The sequence below is a fragment of the Neopelma chrysocephalum genome, unplaced genomic scaffold (genome assembly GCF_003984885.1).
Source record: "Neopelma chrysocephalum unplaced genomic scaffold, ASM398488v2 Primary Assembly neopelma1_60, whole genome shotgun sequence".
NCBI classification, from domain to species: domain Eukaryota; kingdom Metazoa; phylum Chordata; class Aves; order Passeriformes; family Pipridae; genus Neopelma; species Neopelma chrysocephalum.
In genome coordinates, this window is record NW_020897715.1 from 7,413,141 (window position 1) to 7,432,587 (window position 19,447).

At 40.0% G+C, this 19,447-nt stretch overlaps 2 protein-coding genes across 4 annotated transcripts in view; one reads left to right on the forward strand and one right to left on the reverse strand.

Moving 5' to 3' along the window:
• Positions 1-6,650, forward strand: part of MYH15 (myosin heavy chain 15) — a 45,817-nt gene extending 39,167 nt beyond the window's left edge. For 2 of the 3 annotated variants that reach the window (XM_027680974.1, XM_027680975.1), the window contains 5 exons: positions 381-506; positions 1,882-2,052; positions 2,548-2,652; positions 3,947-4,042; positions 4,547-4,693. In XM_027680974.1, coding sequence (XP_027536775.1) covers positions 381-506; positions 1,882-2,052; positions 2,548-2,652; positions 3,947-4,042; positions 4,547-4,693 — 645 coding nt within the window. Of the gene's footprint in view, positions 1-380; positions 507-1,881; positions 2,053-2,547; positions 2,653-3,946; positions 4,043-4,546; positions 4,694-6,501 lie in introns of those variants that run through there. The other variant, XM_027680973.1, reaches the window with a different exon arrangement.
• A 940-nt stretch (positions 6,651-7,590) lies between these two features.
• HHLA2 (HERV-H LTR-associating 2) lies at positions 7,591-18,443 on the reverse strand. The gene is made up of 8 exons (XM_027681554.1): positions 18,341-18,443; positions 16,442-16,520; positions 15,210-15,306; positions 14,218-14,535; positions 13,514-13,777; positions 11,358-11,648; positions 8,952-9,081; positions 7,591-7,738 (listed from the first exon to the last, which is right to left on the reverse strand). The coding sequence occupies exons 2-8, from the start codon at positions 16,484-16,486 to the stop codon at positions 7,591-7,593; spliced, it is 1,293 nt and encodes a 430-aa protein (XP_027537355.1). The 5' UTR covers positions 16,487-16,520; positions 18,341-18,443.
• Positions 18,444-19,447: the final 1,004 nt, after the last annotated feature.

Genomic DNA, 19,447 nt, shown 5'->3' on the forward strand with positions numbered 1-19,447 from the left:
CTGCGGTGTTTCCTCCAGCCCACTGGTGCCGTTGAGCTTCTGTTTTAATCACCTCATTGGCTATTAATGATCATTAATTTACCAGAATGAACTGCCTTATTCATTCCTCTAAGCTTATTGCTTATTATTTTATCTGAATCAGAAGCTGAATATTTAAAACTCTGAGAGTAATTTTAATATTTCCTCAGTCTGAAGCTACATTTGCTAGTGAAGCCAGCTCTTACCATGTACCTGGGTCTCCTTTCCCAAATGTTGCTCTGTGTAATCCAGGAGTTGCAAAAATCAGTAAGTCTTGATGCTCTATAGTATTTAGAGGAACTGTCTCTAATCATCAGTTTCTCTCCTTTTCCACTGTTCCTCTGGGGAAAACTTAATAAAAGAACACAAGCCTGATCAATCAAAAGAAGAAGCTGGAGGGTGACATTTCCCAAATGCAGAATGAAGTGGAAGAATCAGTCCAGGAGTGCCGGAATGCAGAAGAAAAAGCCAAGAAAGCAATCACAGATGTAAGTAGGCTGGTTCCTTGCTCACCTCTTCTCATACTGCAATGCCTGAGGACAGCCAAGAAAGTATTTTCAGGTCACCATTTCTATGCTTGTTACAGAGCTCATAAATGCAAAGTTATCTGCAGATAACTGATGAAACTACAAAATAAAGCAGGCTAGAGGTAAAAGAGAGGACAGAATTTTTTTTCTGATGTTTAGGGTTTGGTTTTGGTTGTTTTCTCGGGGTTTTGTTTTCCCAAGAATGCAGTTTCCACTGGTCCTCAAAGTCTCAGGTCATGTCACCTTTTTATGAAGTAAGTTATTCACCTGGATACCTTAAACCAGCACAGACTGAAGTAGCACTAACTGATCTCCTGGTGTACGTAGAATATGATGTGAGAAACAAAATTACTGAATTGGAGAAACATGAAGCCTAAGATCCCAGGAGGAGAGATGGAGAGTATTCTTCTAGGGAGGAGAGGTGTTTGGGCAGGTATGGTTTCATTTCCCACAGACCTGGAGAAATCCACATCTTCATAGTTCAGATGATGTTTCACATCATACCGGCAAATAAAATGAAAGCTAAAACTGGACCTTTCTGTGAGTTATGTGTCTGGAGTGCCTGGATGAAGCTATTCCTGTATCATGGTCTTTACTGTTCTTGGCTGACAGCTCTATTTCTGCCTGCCATAGAGAAGATGCTGATTCTCCTTGATGCAGCTCCAGCCTGGATTACAATGACTGCTGTCTTTTGGTGACAGCTCAGTGATGGGTACAAAATCTGTAAATGGCTCTTGGTGGCAGGTACAAACATCAAAGCAGGAATGAGCTAATTTGGCACCCTTTTAACCTGTTTTACAGAAAGACCAGGGACTATGTAAGATGTCGATACCGAGCTTTCTATCCCAGCACAGACTGTGGAAGTTGCTCTGCTCTTACAACTGCCCAGGCAGCTCTCACCTGTGGCTGTGCAGGGAAATTTGTCTGTCAATTGTCTTAGGCTACTACCTTTCAAGAGCTCCTAACACCTAGATTAGATTTTGAATAATTTCTGTATAAAATGTATCTAGTGAGTGTCACAGGCTTACTTGTGGGCATTATAAATGAGAACATGATATAGCACAGATAATAAAACTTAAAAAAAAAAAAAGAAAGGAAAAGGGAGAGGTGGAATCTTAAAGCTTTTGAATAGGGAGGGAAAAAAGGTCTCCAAGGTTTTTCTGTTCTTCTGTTTTCTCTGTCCATGCAAGATATACACACAGAAGGTATTATCTGGAGCTTTGGGTACAGTGAATGATCCAAATAGGAGACAATTCAAGGTTGATCTTCCACCCTCTATTTCAAAACATAATCCAACAGCATAAGAGAGCTGCTGTAAAATGTGGTTATTTTTCAGGCAGCAATGATGGCTGAGGAGCTTAAAAAGGAGCAGGATACTAGTGCTCACTTAGAAAGAATGAAGAAGAACATGGAGCAAACCATTAAAGACCTCCAGAAGAGACTGGATGAAGCAGAGCAAATAGCTCTGAAAGGTGGCAAGAAGCAGATCCAGAAACTGGAATCCAGGGTAAGTTTGTGATGCAACTTCAGACCAGTGCCGCCTTCTTACAGAATTGGTACTAGGTAGGTAGCCTAGGGCTGGCCTGGTAAGTTTATAGAGGCCAAGAAGGGATAGTATGAACGCTTTCCTCTGTTTCACAAAATGCAGGTGAGCAGTGCTTCCCCTTCATCATCCAGCTACAATGAGCGACCAGCAGACGACCAAAGCCCTTGATTAAAAAAAAAAAAATTAAAAGCCCCAGCATCTAAAATCAGCAAAAGCCTCTCCAATGCTTGCTTTGTTAAACTTTTCTGGCCTTTGCATATGTCTGCACCTCTGACTGCTGGTGCAGCTTAAATACATTTAGGAAAAAGCAGAATGGAAAGGTGACATTTTGGTCTCTTCTTGAAATTTGACTCTATGGGGATGCCTAGAAAATAAGCATTTCTTGAACTGTGAGCCAAATTATCTGCTGCTTTAAATATATGTAGCACAATGGCAAGGGTTTTTCCTCTTTTGCAGGTTCGTGAGCTGGAGAATGAACTTGAGACTGAACTCCGTCGCAATTCAGATGCCCAAAAAGGAGCCCGCAAGTTTGAGAGACGCATAAAAGAGCTGACTTACCAGGTATGTTGGGGACTGTAGTAACCACTAAGTCACTGGAAAGAAACATGTCTTAAATTGCCTCAGTGTTCCAGCAAAGGATGGCATTACCCAGAGCTTTCTGATTACAACCAAAGCTTTAGGCATAGGAGAAATATCTCCCTAGGGCTACCGTCATAGAAGCATAGAATGGTTGGGGTTTGGAAGGGGCCTTAAGATCATCTCATTCCAACCTCCCCATCACGGGCAGGGACACTTTCCACTACACCAGGCTGCTCAGGCTCCATCCAGCCTGGCCTTAAACACTACTTCCAAGGATGGGGCATCCACAGCTTCTCTGGGCATCCTGTTCCAGTAATCATCATCCTCTTGCCTGATTTGTTGTAACTAGTGTTAGAAAGCCTCTGCCGCTGGGAATTTGGAGAGTTTTAGTACAGCATTAATATGGAACAGGCTTCGATGACTATTCACAATGCAAGGGAAGAAAGAGCCCAGCTGTCTCTCAGCTGTGCCGCTGTTGCCAAAGGGAGCCAGAAGGACTCTGCTGACTCTAATGCACCACTCAGTGTAGGGTTCCTCAGTCCCAGGGCCCCGTCACCTATTGCTGAGCAGCAAGGTCTAGTCTTGAGCCTCCTGCAGGTTTGCTAACAGCTGCTGTTTCGAAAAAGGCCTGCAGCACAGAGCACTGATCCTTTTGCTTCCAACAGCATTCTTAAGAAGATAAACCCATCCATCTGCTTTAGATTATTTAGCCTCCTACTTGTTGTTTTACTTTGACTTTCGTACGCAGAAGCTGAAGATTGTTTTCTTAGAATACAGTGAGCCAGTAGAATTAGCTGGTCCTTCTGCTTATTGAGTGTGACAGCTGAAATCTGGCTCCTTTTGCCAGAAATGCCTCCAAACCAGACTTCAAATTATTCAAATTACCGTTTTAGACTCTTCCATAAGTCTGTTTCCCTATATCACAGCACGCTTTATAATGACCAGAGTGTTCTTCATCCCTGAGCGAGGAACTCTGGGTGTATGTATGTGTACAGCTCTGAAAGTGTGTGCATACATATATCTGTGTTTATATGTATCTATATTTACATGTATATAAATGCAGAGGGTACTCTCTTTCAGTCCTCCACGCTTACACACATCTTCAATGAACCTACAGAATATTTTCTCATCTGTATACAGGAGGATCACAACATGGCTAGTTTGTGTTTTGAGTTATAAGTTTCTAAAATATGCATGGCATCTATACTTCATGCATTGTGGGAGATGCTCTAGGCCTTTTTACTCCAGCAGCCCAACTAACAGTGTTTTGATACAGTCAGAAGAAGATAAGAAGAATCTTGCCAGGATGCAGGATCTGATTGACAAGCTACAATTAAAAGTGAAGAGTTACAAGCACCAAGCAGAGGAAGCTGTAAGTAACTATTTGGGCCTTTTTACCTTTGAGAGATTTACTGTTCTAAATCCACAGTCTTTTATCCATAGAAGCTTCTAGTACAAATACATGTTTTTTGTGCATTAATATTTTTATTTCATATAAACCCCAGTATATAAAACTGTATTTATATTTCATATAAAATAAAACATTTGGCATATTTTTGATTATAGTTAAGATATTCAATTTTATCTTATGATTGCAGTATAATTTGCAAGGGAAGGGGGGAAGGGAAAGAATAGGAAAGACTTTTTTCCTCCTAGCCCCTCAGAAAGCACATTGAGAGCCTCACAGTTCACCTAAAATGGAGAATACCACTGGAAACATTAGCTCTGTGAAACAACAATCTCAGTTCTCCAGGAGGCAAGTGGTCCCCATATGGCTGTTAACTCATCCCGCTGAGCACTTTCCATCCCACTTCAAATGAAAAGCTTTGTTTCATGTGGACAGGAGGAAATCTGCTGCACTGTTTTTTCTCACCAGGAAGCTCAAGCCAATCTGTACCTCTCGAAGTACAGAAAACAGCAACATGATCTGGATGATGCTGAAGAAAGGGCTGAAATAGCTGAATCTCAGGTTAATAAGCTGAGGAGCAAGTCAAGGGATATTGGCATGAAAAAGGTACAGTAATACTGTGTGGGGTAAATGAGACTATTTAATACACAGTAGTGGATGCTATGTATCTGTTACATCTCTAAAAATAGCATAGACTGGAATAAATTCTTGTTTACTACATTTTTTTAGTTTCATTAAGATAACCCTTTAGGACAGCAATCTGACACTTAGACAAAATATATTCTCTGTCCTTTTGATGTTGTCATTTAACCTCTGTGCTCAGCAGCAGAAGGTTGGGTTTATTATGGTCGTTTTTTTGAGTTTTTCTTTTTCAAGGAATATTAAAAGACTCCACATTTTCCTCCCTCTGTTGTTGTAGCTTTCTATGTATGTAATACAGCCGGGGGGTTACCCCATTAGCAGATTGCCAGATATTTTAACATTGCTCTTTTAATGAACTTGTACTGATTTGAAGAGCTGGACAAAAATAAAATATTAGTGATTAGTCACCTACGTACTGGGAAGTCATTAGTTACTAGAAATATATTTGTGGTGTTTTGCAGTTGATATGAATGGTAGCAGAATAATGTTGATGAACCTAAAAGGTACCTAAGCTCTTGGTCTGGAACTGAAAGCAAACCTTTGCTTATCTATGCTTGCCTTGTGGCAAAAAAGAGTAGGGTTCTTACTTCTAGGAATGACAAAAAGAGGAGCTGGCTCATTGCTTTATCTCTTTCATTTGCAAGTGAAACATAAACTTTCATGCTTAACATTATTTAAGTTTTATGGGGATAACAACTCCTGAGTTAAGAAAGAGGTGAAAAAAAACCTTTCCCTATAATTTTGGTATTTTTATCACATGTGATTCCAACACTCCCCTCTTCTCTTCTGTAGCCACCATTCTATGGCAGAGAACACTGTAACTTCTGATTTCATATTGGACTAATAGAGTCACCTTTGGCTCATATAAATGACTGTTGCTCCACCATCTAGAGCACAGCTACATTAAAACTACATGAATATCTGGTCTCTCACACATTTACATATGATGGAAGCAGTACTGTAACTGAAACTTAAAGAAGATTTGCAGCTTTTAAGAGTAAAAAATTTCCCTAGATTTTTCTTTAAATTATTCCAGCCCTACAAAAAAATGAAAACTCACAGATTCACATATGATGCCATGGCATCATACCAACACCATACCTATTTAGGTAAACCATGAGAGTAAATTATTTTTTTAAATACTGTTAAGATTGCTGTTTATTCCCTGTATCTTAGTAGTACCCTCTTTCTGCCTCAAATTTGCAAAAGTCATAGAACAGTGGATGTCTGGTTTTATTAGTCAGATGCTATTTGCCAACACCAAATCCAGCTCTGGTTTATAGCAGTGTTGCACTGCCAAAAGATGGGCTCCACGGTGCACACAGAGGTGTCAGCTCCAAAAAAAGGGTTTTGTGGCAGTAACAGCAATAGCTGCCAGGAAACATGTTCAGGCAGTGAGTGTTGTCCCAAAAGTCATGACACATCTTTGGGGAGAGAAAGGCACTGTAGAGACTACTCTAATCATGTAGCATTAGAAATGCCTTGTTTACTGCTACTAGTGCCCATTATCCTGGAAACACCATCTATTGAAACAGGGTTGTATAGAAGTCCTCTGCTCTCAAAGGGATATATATAATCTAGAATCAGGACAAGACAGCTGTATTGTTAGCAAAGGTTGGCTAGATTGCTGCTACTCTATTTCAGATACAAACTGAAAATATCAGGAAGTAGAAGCATTAGTAAATAGAAGCTTTTGTCATTTACTTGTGAATTTACCCTAAAACCCCTCAACACTTTCATTTTCTTTTTAACAGTTGTATACTAACTCAATTGCATTTCAGGTTCATGAAGAGGAGTAAGTTCACTCCAAGCTGACAGATATGAGAAGATACTTGATATAATCAGGCACAACTGAAAGCAGATATAGAAAAAAAATAAGCACTTACAGAAATAAACATCAAGTGAAAATCCAAACAGACTTTATAGCGTATTTCATTCATTTATTTGTGTTTCTATTTTGCCAAGCCTCAAGGATCAATAAAAGATTACATCTTGCCAGCAGCCCACTTCATTATGCTAGAACAAATCCTAATTGTCAGATCTCTGACAAAATCAAAACCAAGGGCAAATCCAGTAATGCTTCACAGCCTCACATATGTCATATGCAGATTGTTAAAGTAGCTGTTGTTTCTGGGGTGCCATGTCCCCACAGGACTTGATTTTCAAGGCCCAAGGAAGTGTTCTGGGCAATGGAGTGAGGTGCAGGGTGCATCTCCAGCCATCCAGTGGTTCTCTCCACCACTGTCAGCACACAGCACTTGCCTTGGGTTTCCAGGAGAACCTTTGACACCTTCTAAGATGTTAAGGCTGCCAGTTATGTCAGCACAGGTGCATCCACTATGGCCAGCAGCAGAGATGAATATCTTCAGGCCATGTGCAGTGATTTGTCCTGATGCCTCCCTGAGAGGAGTTACCACAGATGAGTCCCTTGTGTGAGAACAAAGAAACAACATCCAGCCCTTAGCCTGAGGTGGAAGGTGTGCACACCTGGATTGTCTGAGTCATCAGCATCCCAGTCTTTTCACACTTGTGGATACCTTCTTCTCCTACAGTAATAGAGTACCCTCCTTATCTTAAGTCCCTCCCCAGAGTCTAAATTAGCATATCTGGGGAAAAGAGAAAAGGTGGATACCAGAGTCTTTGTGTAACCCAGGACAAATACTAAATGAAATGAAAAACAGTAAGCCTTCTCTTTCCCTAACACTGAAAAAAAATCCCTCAAAACTTAGGGATTTCTTCTTCTGTGGAAAATTCTTTGTTCCTTTAGGAAATCCAAGTTCCATTTTTTCATGGCAACTTCTCGCATACAAGTGTCAATTGACTTTTTTTCCTCCTATCACTTCCTTTGTTTGTTACTGTTGCTCAGAGAATCATGTTTTCATGTGGCTCTTGCTGAAAGGGGAAGGTGAAGGAACTCTGTCCTTTTCATCAACAATTTCAATTGCACCTGTGCGCAGAGAAGCATTTTCTTCTGGTAGGACATGGACACGGAGCTCATAGGATTCCTGCTCTCTGTTTCTAGGCAAAACAAAAATGCTTGTAAGAACTACTGAAGTGTAAAATTAATCCCCTAGTGGGAACAGAACAAGATGCACTCACTGAAAAGGTAAGTCACCATTTTCCATTTTAACGTTATCTAAATAAAATAAGCATCCACATAACAGTGCAGAAACATTCCTGTTTCTTCCATCTAGTCCTTCATCCATGGAACCAGAGCTGAGTTACCCTGTAAACTGTTCCACTTCCTCTGATTATGGTATGTTCAAGGTCTCAATAGGTCCCAAGATAAATTAATCTTGCTTAAATTCTTTAGAGAGCTGCATCGCAAGAGTATATTTTCATCTCTAAAGCATGTTAGCGTTAAAATTGACTAAAAAGCATGTAAGTGAATCTCTAAGTGAGAGAAACGTGAAAAAAAACCTGAGGCATAATCATGTGTTCTTGCTGAACCTCATGGTAACCATCATCAAATGCTCCCTGAAGCTTACCAAATTCAGACTGTGACAAAAACCCAGGGAGTTTGGAGGTATATCTCTCCATGGCTAGGGCTGTACTGTCAGGCACAGAAAGATGGACTAATAATGAAAGTTTGTTTTTCTTAAGGGTACTCACAACAAATGCAGAGGAAAAAGACAGAATATTCTAAGACAGAGCCAACTTATAACAAATGCATGAGAATAAAATGCATCCACTTGAAGATGCTGTACTCCAGTAAATGGGAGAGGTGTGCAAAGATATGAGATTAGGGACCATATGGTTATAACAGTCTCCAAAACAAAGCAATGCAGTATAACTTTTCAAACTGAGGTTTTTATGAGCTTTGACACTGGATACAACCGAAACAGTAATTTGGGCCCTAATGAAGACTCGGTATATGAATTGTTTGAGGGATTTTGTGCTTTGGTTTGGGTTTTCTTTGGTTTTAAACACCAGTTTGATTGTTCTTAAAGCAACTTACTGGAAAGTATTTGTGAGGGGTAACCTTTCCCCCAGTGACAGCTCAGTTCTGCTGATTTCACTCCTGGTGGCTCCTATCCCGCCAGCCCAATCAGCCCTGAGATTGTCTTCCCTGTCTCTTAAAACAAAAGATTATCCTAGCTCATGATGCTCACAATGCAATTGCTTAATCATAAATGTCAAGCTATAGCTACTGATTAACAACTTTATAAAAAGTTGCAAAGTTTGACTCAAACCCCTATGCAAATCTTGAGGGGCTCAGTATCAATAGTACCTTAAAAAAATAAATACTCTAATGATTGTACATACCTTGATACAGAGGCCGTAGTATCCTGCTCCCAGCACCACTGCACCTCCTACCGCCACCGCCACCGCTCCTACTACCACTCCTATCCAGGTGTTACCTTTAAAAATAAAAATTACAAAAAGTTTAACAGAAGTGCTTTATATCACAAATTAATGTTCACTATTGTTCAATAACTATATCAAAGCTATGATTTTGGGAGAAAGAAACATTAAAAGGAAACTGAGACAAAGACAACAACGTTCAAGTAATTTGACTCATACTGTGTGACTTTAAAGCAATACTTTACTGAGTTAAGCGTGAATAGCCTAAAGCACGTTATTTTACTTAATTGTGCTGATAAAGAATTCCATTTGTGCTGATGTGATATGATTTGATGACTTCTTAACAGTAGTCCCATTTAAAACTAACCAACTGCCCAGTATATTAAACACTGTCTCCAGGCACTGTGTCAGTGCCATTAACGGCACTGCCGATTTTCAGTAGAGCAGCTCTGTAAATGTTATCCAGCCTGGACCACAGATTTCATGACTTCTGTTGCAAAATCTTTGCAACTTCAATCTAAAACATTTCCCAGCTTCTTAGTGCAACCATGCAATCCAGGTGGACACAAGAAATCCTGAGGTGGGTGGTAACAATGGATTCCACAATTGCCCATCTAGCCCAAACCTCTGTGTGGCACCAAACTGTCAGAAGAGCTGTATGGTTCTTCTACTTCAGGCTACCTTTCCACTGCTGTGTCTAGTCCAAAGAATTGAAAAATTCTACACTCCTCTGGAAACAGTTAAAAAATGAGAACTGCTAAAACAGAGCATTTAACCTAGTCATTGCCTCTAGTTTGACTCTGTATCCACATCTTGTCAGTTCCTCTGGTAGAGCAGCTTTAAGCTGCAACCCTTTCTTACACAGGAGAGACCCTCTTAAATGATTGTGTATTCATCTTTCTTTTCCCCTTAAAAGCCTTCTTTCCAGTGACACTTGGAAATCCTTCTGATGCTTGAGCAGCTGCTGTGCCATGACTGCTCTGCAACATAATGACCTGTCTCGTTCCCTTCCACCCTGCTGTCTATCCACTTATCTGCTTTCTGCCTATGCTGCCACAAAGGTGCCAATCTCTCTGGTGTCTTCTCTGTACTCTATAATGTATTTCTGGTCCAAGAGCAGGAAGATTCTGTGAGCAGCACAGGAATTTCGCCACTAAAGAGGGGATTTGTATCACCTATGGCTATTGTAAGGTCCATCTGTAGAGAGCAGCCAGAGAAAGGCATTTGTAGGGGATGACTCTGATCATATTTGGACTGTCTCTGTAAACATATAGGGAGACTGATGGACTTGTGTATGTAACTTAGGAGAGCCAGTTAAATGTGTGACTCCTTGGAGGTGTTCAATGCTCTCCACTTCAGAAGCGCAATATTAGGTTTACAGGATAAGGAAGATCATGCTGGAATTTGATCTGTAGGGAAGTATGTTCGGCTGACTTCAATGTTTTCTTTAATCTAACTCCCCTCCTTCAGGTTGTGTATAGCCACTGCCATTTAAAACATCAAGTTTTCAGAATGAAACTAAGCTATCATGGGGGAGGAGGAAGAAAGGAAGACAAAAAGATGCAGTTATTGTCACTTATTCTAGCCCCTTTTCTCTTATGTTGCCACTATTTTTCACGTCCTGGCTTGTTTCAAATTCTCTTCTTTCTTAAAAAACACCAATGAGGTGCCCTATATTAGTTCTCAGTCTTTTAGGTGATTGTATTTAATTGTGTAAAATTAAAGTAGCCTGTGTGCTACTGTTGTTTTATGTGCTACTGACAATGAAAAAACTGTAACTAAGACTTCACAGCTGGAAACTTACTACAGTTCATAAAAACACAGGCATGCATTTAAACTTATATATACCCAGGCCTAAAAGAGGCCCACAGTGTAGAAATAAAGTTTTGAAAATAGCAACTGTGTGTTCTCTTCAATCAGGTTTCTTCTGCAGCCAAACTTATACCACGTCTTTGGGCTTCCCATCATCCCTCTGCCACCTTTAAAGCCATATTTGCTGTAAGCAGAACATTTAGGACAGGATTCTGAGAGTCCCCCTGTCCCCTCAGCTCTGAGGGCAGTTGGTGGCAACTGAAGGCAGCCACCAATTTTGAGACCTTGGCCACAAAAAAGCTGCTGACTGAAAAATAAGAAATGTCTAGTTTTTAAATAAAAACATCTTAGGTAACCTTTTTTTGCCTGGGACAACAATAATAAAATATCTCTTCTACCCAACTGTACCAATTATACAAGATGATTTTTCTCAATATTTTACAGATTTCCAATTGACTCTTCGGCTGTGCATTACCCTACCTGGTCCTCATCCTCTGAAATGAAAGAAGTGGCAACTTACCAACTTGCAAAGTTGTCACAATAACTTTTGTGTAGTGAGGTGTTGAAATATTACACAGATATTCTCCACTGTCAGCTGCAGTAAGTTCACGCAGGATCAATGAAAAGTCACTTCTGTTTATCTGGGCTCGAGGCTGGTAAGAGTGGGATGTACCATTGAAGGAGGCCAGGACTGAAGTCACTGAATTTCTGTTTAATTTCCAAACAACATAGACACCTTCAGTGTTTGCAGTGTTATTGATGTATTCACAAGGAATTACAGCGTTACTTCCTTTTGTCTTAGACAGTTGGTCTGAAACAGATAATTAAAGAACTCTCTGCAGGTTATTTTGGAAATACTCTGAAGGTTATTTAGACGTTTTCTGGGTTTTTTATGAGGTCTAATACTACTACGGACAAATATAGATACAGAGTTCACTACTTTGATATCATATTCAAATATCACAGTATGTTTCTAGAAGCATCTGAAGATTTTAAAAACAAACCTATCTTACACTAAGAAAAACTCTAATTGGTATTGGAAATACTTAAAAAAAATTCTTTCTTTTTCATTTGACTATTTCTCCTCTAATTGGGGGGCTCATTAATAGAAGTGATTCAGTCTAGTCTTAGTTACTGTGTAAAGTAGCATGAAATCCCACATGCTGGGAGCAGAGAGAAAATGCAACTAATAAGATACTTGCACATTTAAAGCAAAAGGATAAAACTCTTACAATATAATTTAATAAAAGAATAAAAACATTGTATTTAGTTATAAATAGCTTTCAGCTACAGTGGACTTAAGTATTTTACTTGTCTATGTTGAACATTTAACAGTTAATGAATAGCTTTAAAAAAACAAGAAGAGGAAGGAGAAGGCAGGTAAGTGGAAAGAATACCTAAATTATAAAATATTAAGATAAGACAAACAAGCACCATAGCACAACTATCAATTTAACAGCAGGGATTTTCTGCCAAGAAAGGAAAACCAGAGGAGGCTGTGGTGGCTGGCAGTCAGCTGGAGAGGAAGCTAATACATTATTTTGACGTGGTATAACTATGCTTGGTTTCTGTGTGTAGGGCTGAACAAAGAGAGGTGTAGGGCAGAAAATCATGAAGACAAAACAAAACAAAACTGTACCCCACACTACTCTTACAGAAGGAAAAGTAAAGCAGTTTGCTTTCAATATGTTCTACTGAGGGGATAGATGGATGCAGGGAAATTCAAATAAAAGTGTAACCAAATGTAGCTTTTTCTCTCGTGGATCAGAGGCACAGATTAACAAAACAAACACTTACAGTGCAATTGTTAGCTACTATGATGCCATACTTGAAACTCTCCATATTGTAAGCCATTCTATGTATTAAAAACTGCGCTCTTGTTCTGAAGCACATGCAGTGGATTAGGAACTGAGAGCATCTGGGTACATGTTAGGGGGAAATCAGGGTGATGGAAGCAGCCATGCACATCTCACAGGGGAACTGCTCTTGTATTGCTCTTCGTCCAATTAAAAAATATTTCCTAAGATACAGGAGAGGTTGAAAAGAACCATTTATTTACTCGAACTGAATTTCCAATGAAATTCAGGAGGACAAAACAGAGAGTTGAAATTTCATAGTCCTGATTTTCCTTAACTAACAAAATGAGCTGCTGTTTGCTAAAATCCAGTGTTTGCTGCTCTCAGCCCAGCACTCAAACTGGCACCTAAGAATGCACATACAGTGGAAGGATCAAACAGTACTGATAAAAGTCTGGCAAAAGATGGGAAATGGACTGAGTAAGGACCATACACATCTAGAGCAGCAGGCAAACTTTCATATAACCCACATATTCCACATACATTTCTGTGTATTTTGTCCAAGTTCATTCTTTCCTTGCTGGACTGTAAAGTTTATTTATTAGGTACCTCTTAAAATGTGAAACTGATATGGAAGAAATATTCAGAGTAAAAGCAACTTAGAGAAGAGTGAGCTAGCCCCTCTCATTTCTACTTCTTGGATTTAAATTGTAATGCTGCTTTGTAATCCTAATAGATGAGTTTCAAAGAGAAAGGCATATCCTTCTGTGCTATCCCATATCCATGTTGCCCCACTGCAGAAATACTGTCTTCAGTTTGGCTCTGAAGCCAGCTGTGACATTTAGAAATGATGCAGGAAGAGACTTCCATTCATTCCTACCTTGCATCTTCCATTCAGCAATCCAGTTTAAACGATGGACATGAATATGACAGTAGTAAGGATCTGCTCTTGTGTTTATAATGTTCTGGTCACTTCTAAGAGAATAGAGAACTCCATCCCTGGTTTCCTCACGATCTGTTTCTTGGATGGATATATTACCTTGTACCCAAGATATATTTGGTGCTGGATAAGTGAGAAAGGCATAGCACTTCAGTTTCCTTTCTGTGTCTGTCTTTTGGTATTCCAGTGCATAATAAGAGGAAACTGTAGATGAAAAAAAAAAGTTTAAAAAAATAAATCTTACTACTTTCAAAATAGTTTTTAACTTGAAGTGATTGCTCTTGTGAAATAACATTGGGGAGAATAATTAGAACAACACTTAATGTGTGTTTGATTTCAGAAGAAAGCATAGCGACTTACTGTCAATGCCAGGGTCTATACTATTCTGAGAAGACCCATAATGTATACCACCTAATAACCCCTTAGAAATCACTGTGCAGTAGGTTATGAAAACAAGTGCTGCACTGTAATTTTTCAACTCATGTTACAGTGTTTCACTAGAGTAAACAAATTGCTTCATAACACCATCAGGCCCAAAATGTGCTCTATTGGGTTGGAGGATTTTGATTCCATGTGAGAAATAACACGAGAAAATCATCCCATTTCCACTGGTGCAATCCAAGCATTTTTGATGTCTTACTGACCTTTTACACGTAGTGTGACGTTCTGGTTTGTACGATTTTGCTTTGTTCCCACATAACATGCATAAGTGCCCTCATCAGTCACGGTCAGGTTACAAATTTTCAAGGAGGCGTTTCCACTAGTGATGTTCTCATGGAAAAGCTGTGTTCTGTTAATGTATTCTGAGCTATCTGCCGGCTGATCCTTCTGGTAGTAGTAGGAGTGCACAGTTTTTCCTCCTTTACTCCAGTGAATTACAACATCATCCCCCCGTGGAAAAGAACAAGGAAGGATGCAATCCTCAGAAAACAGCCCTGTAACTTCTTCCTGTTCTGTAAAACCTAAAGTCCATAAGTACAAATAAGTAAGTTTAATCCAGTCTACAAGTATATTTCTGCCCTTCCTTATCCCTGACAAAAAAAAAAAACCTCTTGCAGGCAGCACTACCCAGTGTGTCAAGGTCTCTTTCATGGATTTTCCATTGCATGAGTCCCTTGGGACAGAAAGGGTCTTCATTCAGTTTAATCAATATTATAACACAGAGCTCTGGTCTTTAAACTTACAATCAGTTTATGTAGAAATCCTGAGTAAGCACCTACATGTTCAAATCAGCACACTGCCACCTCACCACCTGAGCTTCAAATGTATTTCCACACCTTTTCCACCTTGAACTTCAAACCCTTCTGAGATGCAGCTTGCTGCTTCCTCATACCTTCACAGTGCCATGCTGCAATGACCCACCTTACCAACCACCCTCACATGGTGCCAACCAGTTGTACCATCACAGGGAAAAAGGACGTGACAATGTAACTGGCAGAAAGGACAGAACTTCTTGAAACAGCTTTGCCACCACAGACAGGGAGCTCTGCCCCAGCCCCCAGAGATAACTCGGGTGTGCATTCCTTGCACATTCCTCGATTCTTTGCCGTTAATAAACAGTGTTTGAATTAATTAATTCTCCCTATTAGAAATAAGTAATAATTGTTGTCTTTATTATTTTTCAGCTAAAACTTACCCCAAAGTGTAGCACTGATGTAAAATAAATAGATGGTAAGAGTTGGTATGTTCTGTCCCTTCAGGTCTCCACTGGTTCGTAGTAGACTCATGTCAAACTGGTAACATAAAAGAAGGGAAGAAAACTTGTTTAAAGGCAGGTAAAAGTCATACCATGATGATATCATTTCCTTTGTACATCTTATTAGGAACTCTAGGCCTTTGTACCATGTTTTTTGTTTCCAACAGTCTTGGCTCAGATTTTTGGCCTTATGATCCTATGCATTTCATAATGGCTGAGGGCCTCTCATTACCTTGCAGTCCCTTGCAGATTGATATTGCATTTGTAATAAATAGAAAGTGTTTACTCTCAGTGTTCTTGCAGGGCTAGGGAATATTAATCATCATTGTTTCTAAACAGGACACCAAGGAAAAATGCTCAAGTACAATTTGCAAAAGGATGTAATATGTCCCTTGTCAACCCTGATTTTTTTTTTTACTTAAAATATAATACTGATTACTACCACATTGACTTTCTTGGATGGGAAATTTGACTGTATTTGCAAATATTGGAGATATAGAGAACTTTTCACACTTTACTTTTCACCAGATCAAAAGGACATCAGCTGAACTTTCAAAAATGTATATATAGAAGTGTAGGGTAGGAATGCAAAGGAGGAGGAGAGTCTCTCATCATATCTTCTGGTTTGTCAATTAAATAGCAATGAACTGAAGGCTCTCATGCATAATAGAAAAAGAATAATCTTATTGTAACTGATAAACTGCACTCTTCCTCCATTCAGGCATAACATCCTAAAATACAGCACACCACAGTGGAGAAATTACCTCACGAATCAAATAGCTTGAAAAGAGTTTAAAGAGTTTTCCCTAGTCCTTTTCTTCTCTTCAAAAGGCAGCTATAGGTACCATTCCTAACTTACACAGGGCACAAGTTTAGCCAAGCTTGCTAGCCAGTTCTTTTAATATTAATGAATGATTTTGACTAGTGCGTGACTGTATTTGTGGTGAACGTAAATCCTACATCCCAATGATTTTTGCATGTTATTTCTTTTGTAAAGTTACAGTGATTGTTTTACGGATTCTCACTATTCATTAGGAGAAAAAACCAAACCAAACCAAAAACAACAAAGAGGCACCAAGATATTAAATCTGAGACAGAGGTGACGCAAGAGTAAACCAAACATTTATGATATATAACTTTGCTCCATGTCAGCAACAGCTGCCAGTATCCACCTTCTTTTCTCCTTCCATTTGCAAGTGGTGTACATCATGTTTCATTGGATTCTTCACTCATTTGTCCATCACTTCCAACTTGTGATTGATACAACATATTGTGCCTGATGTTTGAATTTCAAAAACTGCAATCAATGCTATATTTCCCTTAGTGAGTGATGTGCCACGTTTAATAGACAGTCACATTTAATTGGCAGTGACGGTCTCAGAGTAACGTAGTTCCAACAGTACCTCTGTGATGCCTTTGGGGGCTGCATGGGCAGCAAACACTGCCTCCCATCTTCTACTTGTACTCAATAACCCTGCTCTAAAATACAGAACTACAACTAGTCAGCTGAAAATTTTCATGTTCAGCACAAATCTTAGCTTTGGATTTTCCCATTGCACTATATTGAGAAAAATGTTTGTTGGTCTGCAGAAAAACCTGGGAAGTGTAGGCTCTGGCCAGTCTTTTCAGCTGGTCTGGGGTCTTACAGGCATAAAGTGTGTGTATGATAATAGTTAGAGTCACACTACAAAGTACTCTACAAACATGCTTTTCCTGTTTGTTACACAAAACAAATGGTACAACCAAGAAATCGTGCCCTAAGGCTTTGCAGTGAAATATGAAATTATGTATACAGACAGTGTACAACTAGAATTAAGATCACTGTAGTCATGTTAGTTACTGATGCTCTAGTTTTCAGGAGAATTACTTCATACAGAATCACCACAGGCTCAACTGGTAAGCAGCTCAGCCAGGGTTTCTGAGAGCAAGCCAAGGTGCTAAAATGCATCTCCCAAGACATATTGAACAGCTCAAATAGTGGTAGGGCCACTAGGCCATTTGCTTTGGTCACTATAGGGAAAGAATACATGCTCTCCTTTTCTTCTGTTAAACAGTGACCAAACCACATATCCTAAATCTTTCCTCCTCTTTGAACTCTCATTCAATCTGAAACCTGGTAAGACCACTCCCCTAGCAAAGAGCAATCAGCTCAGTGAACTTTACTCTGTGACCTACTTTGAGAGCAGATATATAGAAATATTCTTCTAACCCTGTCAAACAAAATTTATTTATTTATTAGTAAAACTGATTCTGACTGATTCCTTTTCAAGGTAACTATACAACACCACATTTCAAGCACACACACTTATGAGGACTGGAAATACCAGAGGGTTTCAATTTTTACCAACAAGCAAACAAGAAAAACAAACATGTAAAGTTCTAAAAAACACATATTAATCACACACTGCCAAAATCTCATACCTGAAATAATGACACTAGCTTTTCAGGATTTCCTCACTGACTTTTCAGAGGCATTTTCTGTAATAGAAAAGAGAATTAATTCTCTATCTCCCTTCAATGAAACCCTTACAATTTAAATACTAACTTCATACTTCATTTGTTGAGAAATATTCTCAATGGAAGAAGGTTCCCACAATCTAAACATTCAAAACTGGTTTAGGAAGTAGACCAAAAATACTGTGTTTTAGCTCAATATACACCTATCATATTCTCACCCTCCCCCACTCTGTACACTTACATTATAGAGCTCTCATAAGAACGTCAGGGATTTTTTACCTCCTCTTATTTCACAAGCAGCCAAAAATCAAAGTCGTCTTGCCGTTACTAGCAGGTAGGGCTGGTATATATAAAAAACCAAATATACAGCACTCCCTGTTGATCTTTGCCTCATACACATGGCACAGTTCATTCCTTTCCCATAAAGGAAAGCAGTTGTTTCTGCAATGCAAACTAAGTTTCTATACATGTGAAGCTTTCACACTTTTCGCGTTCCTTTCTCCCTCTTTGGGATTAAAAGACTTTTTCTCTTAACCATTTCTTTTGCCTGGCTTTTAATTCCTGCAAGCTGCAACTGAGAAGAAATCAGTTCTCATCAGTAATGTGAAACCTATAGCAGTGGCGATCCCACTTGGGAATGTGCTGGGGCATCCAGAGAGCCAGAGCACCGCAGCAGCAGCGAGACCGACAATTCCCTTACAGTGCCAGAACACTGGCATGGGGAGCGAGGTCAGCTCTGTGTGGGCACAGGAAAACAAGAATATAAGATTGAAATCATCATGACACTCTTCTCAGAAAGCTGGTAATGTGAAACAAGAGGTAGGTGCCTTGTGTTGCCTGCACTGTTAGGTGATTATTTTCTAACAATATTTCCCTAGTGCTTCTTTTTCTCTGGACAGCTCAAGCCCTGCATGTGCTATCTGGTCTCCAGTAGGAGAAACTGACAGAATAACTGGAGTATTTTTGGGAAGAGGGCTTACAAAAAACCCAAACAAAATGCAGGAAGAAGTTGGAAGAAGAGGTGTCTCTCTTCAAAGACCTTGTCTGGTGTTAGCAGTTCACAGGTGAGGTGTGTTTCCTACATTCACTGAATACAGATTCATTTAGGTTGGAAAAGACCTCTGAGATCATTAAGTCCAACCTTTGACTGATCACCACCTAGTGAATAAGGTGCCGCAACCAGGCGTTTCTTGAACACCTCCAACGATGGTGACTCCACCACCTCCCTGGGCAGCCCATTCCAATGCTGGACAACACTTTCTCTGAATTCCTCCTAATGTCCAACCTAACCCTCCTCTGGTGCAGCTTGAGGCTGTGTCCTCTTGTCCTGTCACTAGTTGCTTGGGAGAAGTCACTGACCCCCACCTGGCTACGACCTCCTTTCAGGGAGTTGTAGAGGTCTCCCTGAGCTTTCTCTTCTCCAGGCTAAGCCCCCTCAGCTCCTCCAGCTGCTCCTCATCAGACTTGTGCTCCAGACCTTTCCCCAGCTCCACCGCCCTTCTCCGGGCACACTCCAGCACCTCAGTGTCCCCCCTAAACTGAGGAATCCAGAACGTCACACAGCACTCGAAGTGCCTCACCAGTGCCAAACACATTCCCGGGAGTCCCAGCTTTCCCACCCGCTCCCTTCCCCACCGCCCCACGGCACTTCCAGCCGGCGACCGCAGCTGGTCTCCCGCTACAGCTCCTCAGCTCCCAAGACTTACTCTTCCACACATCCA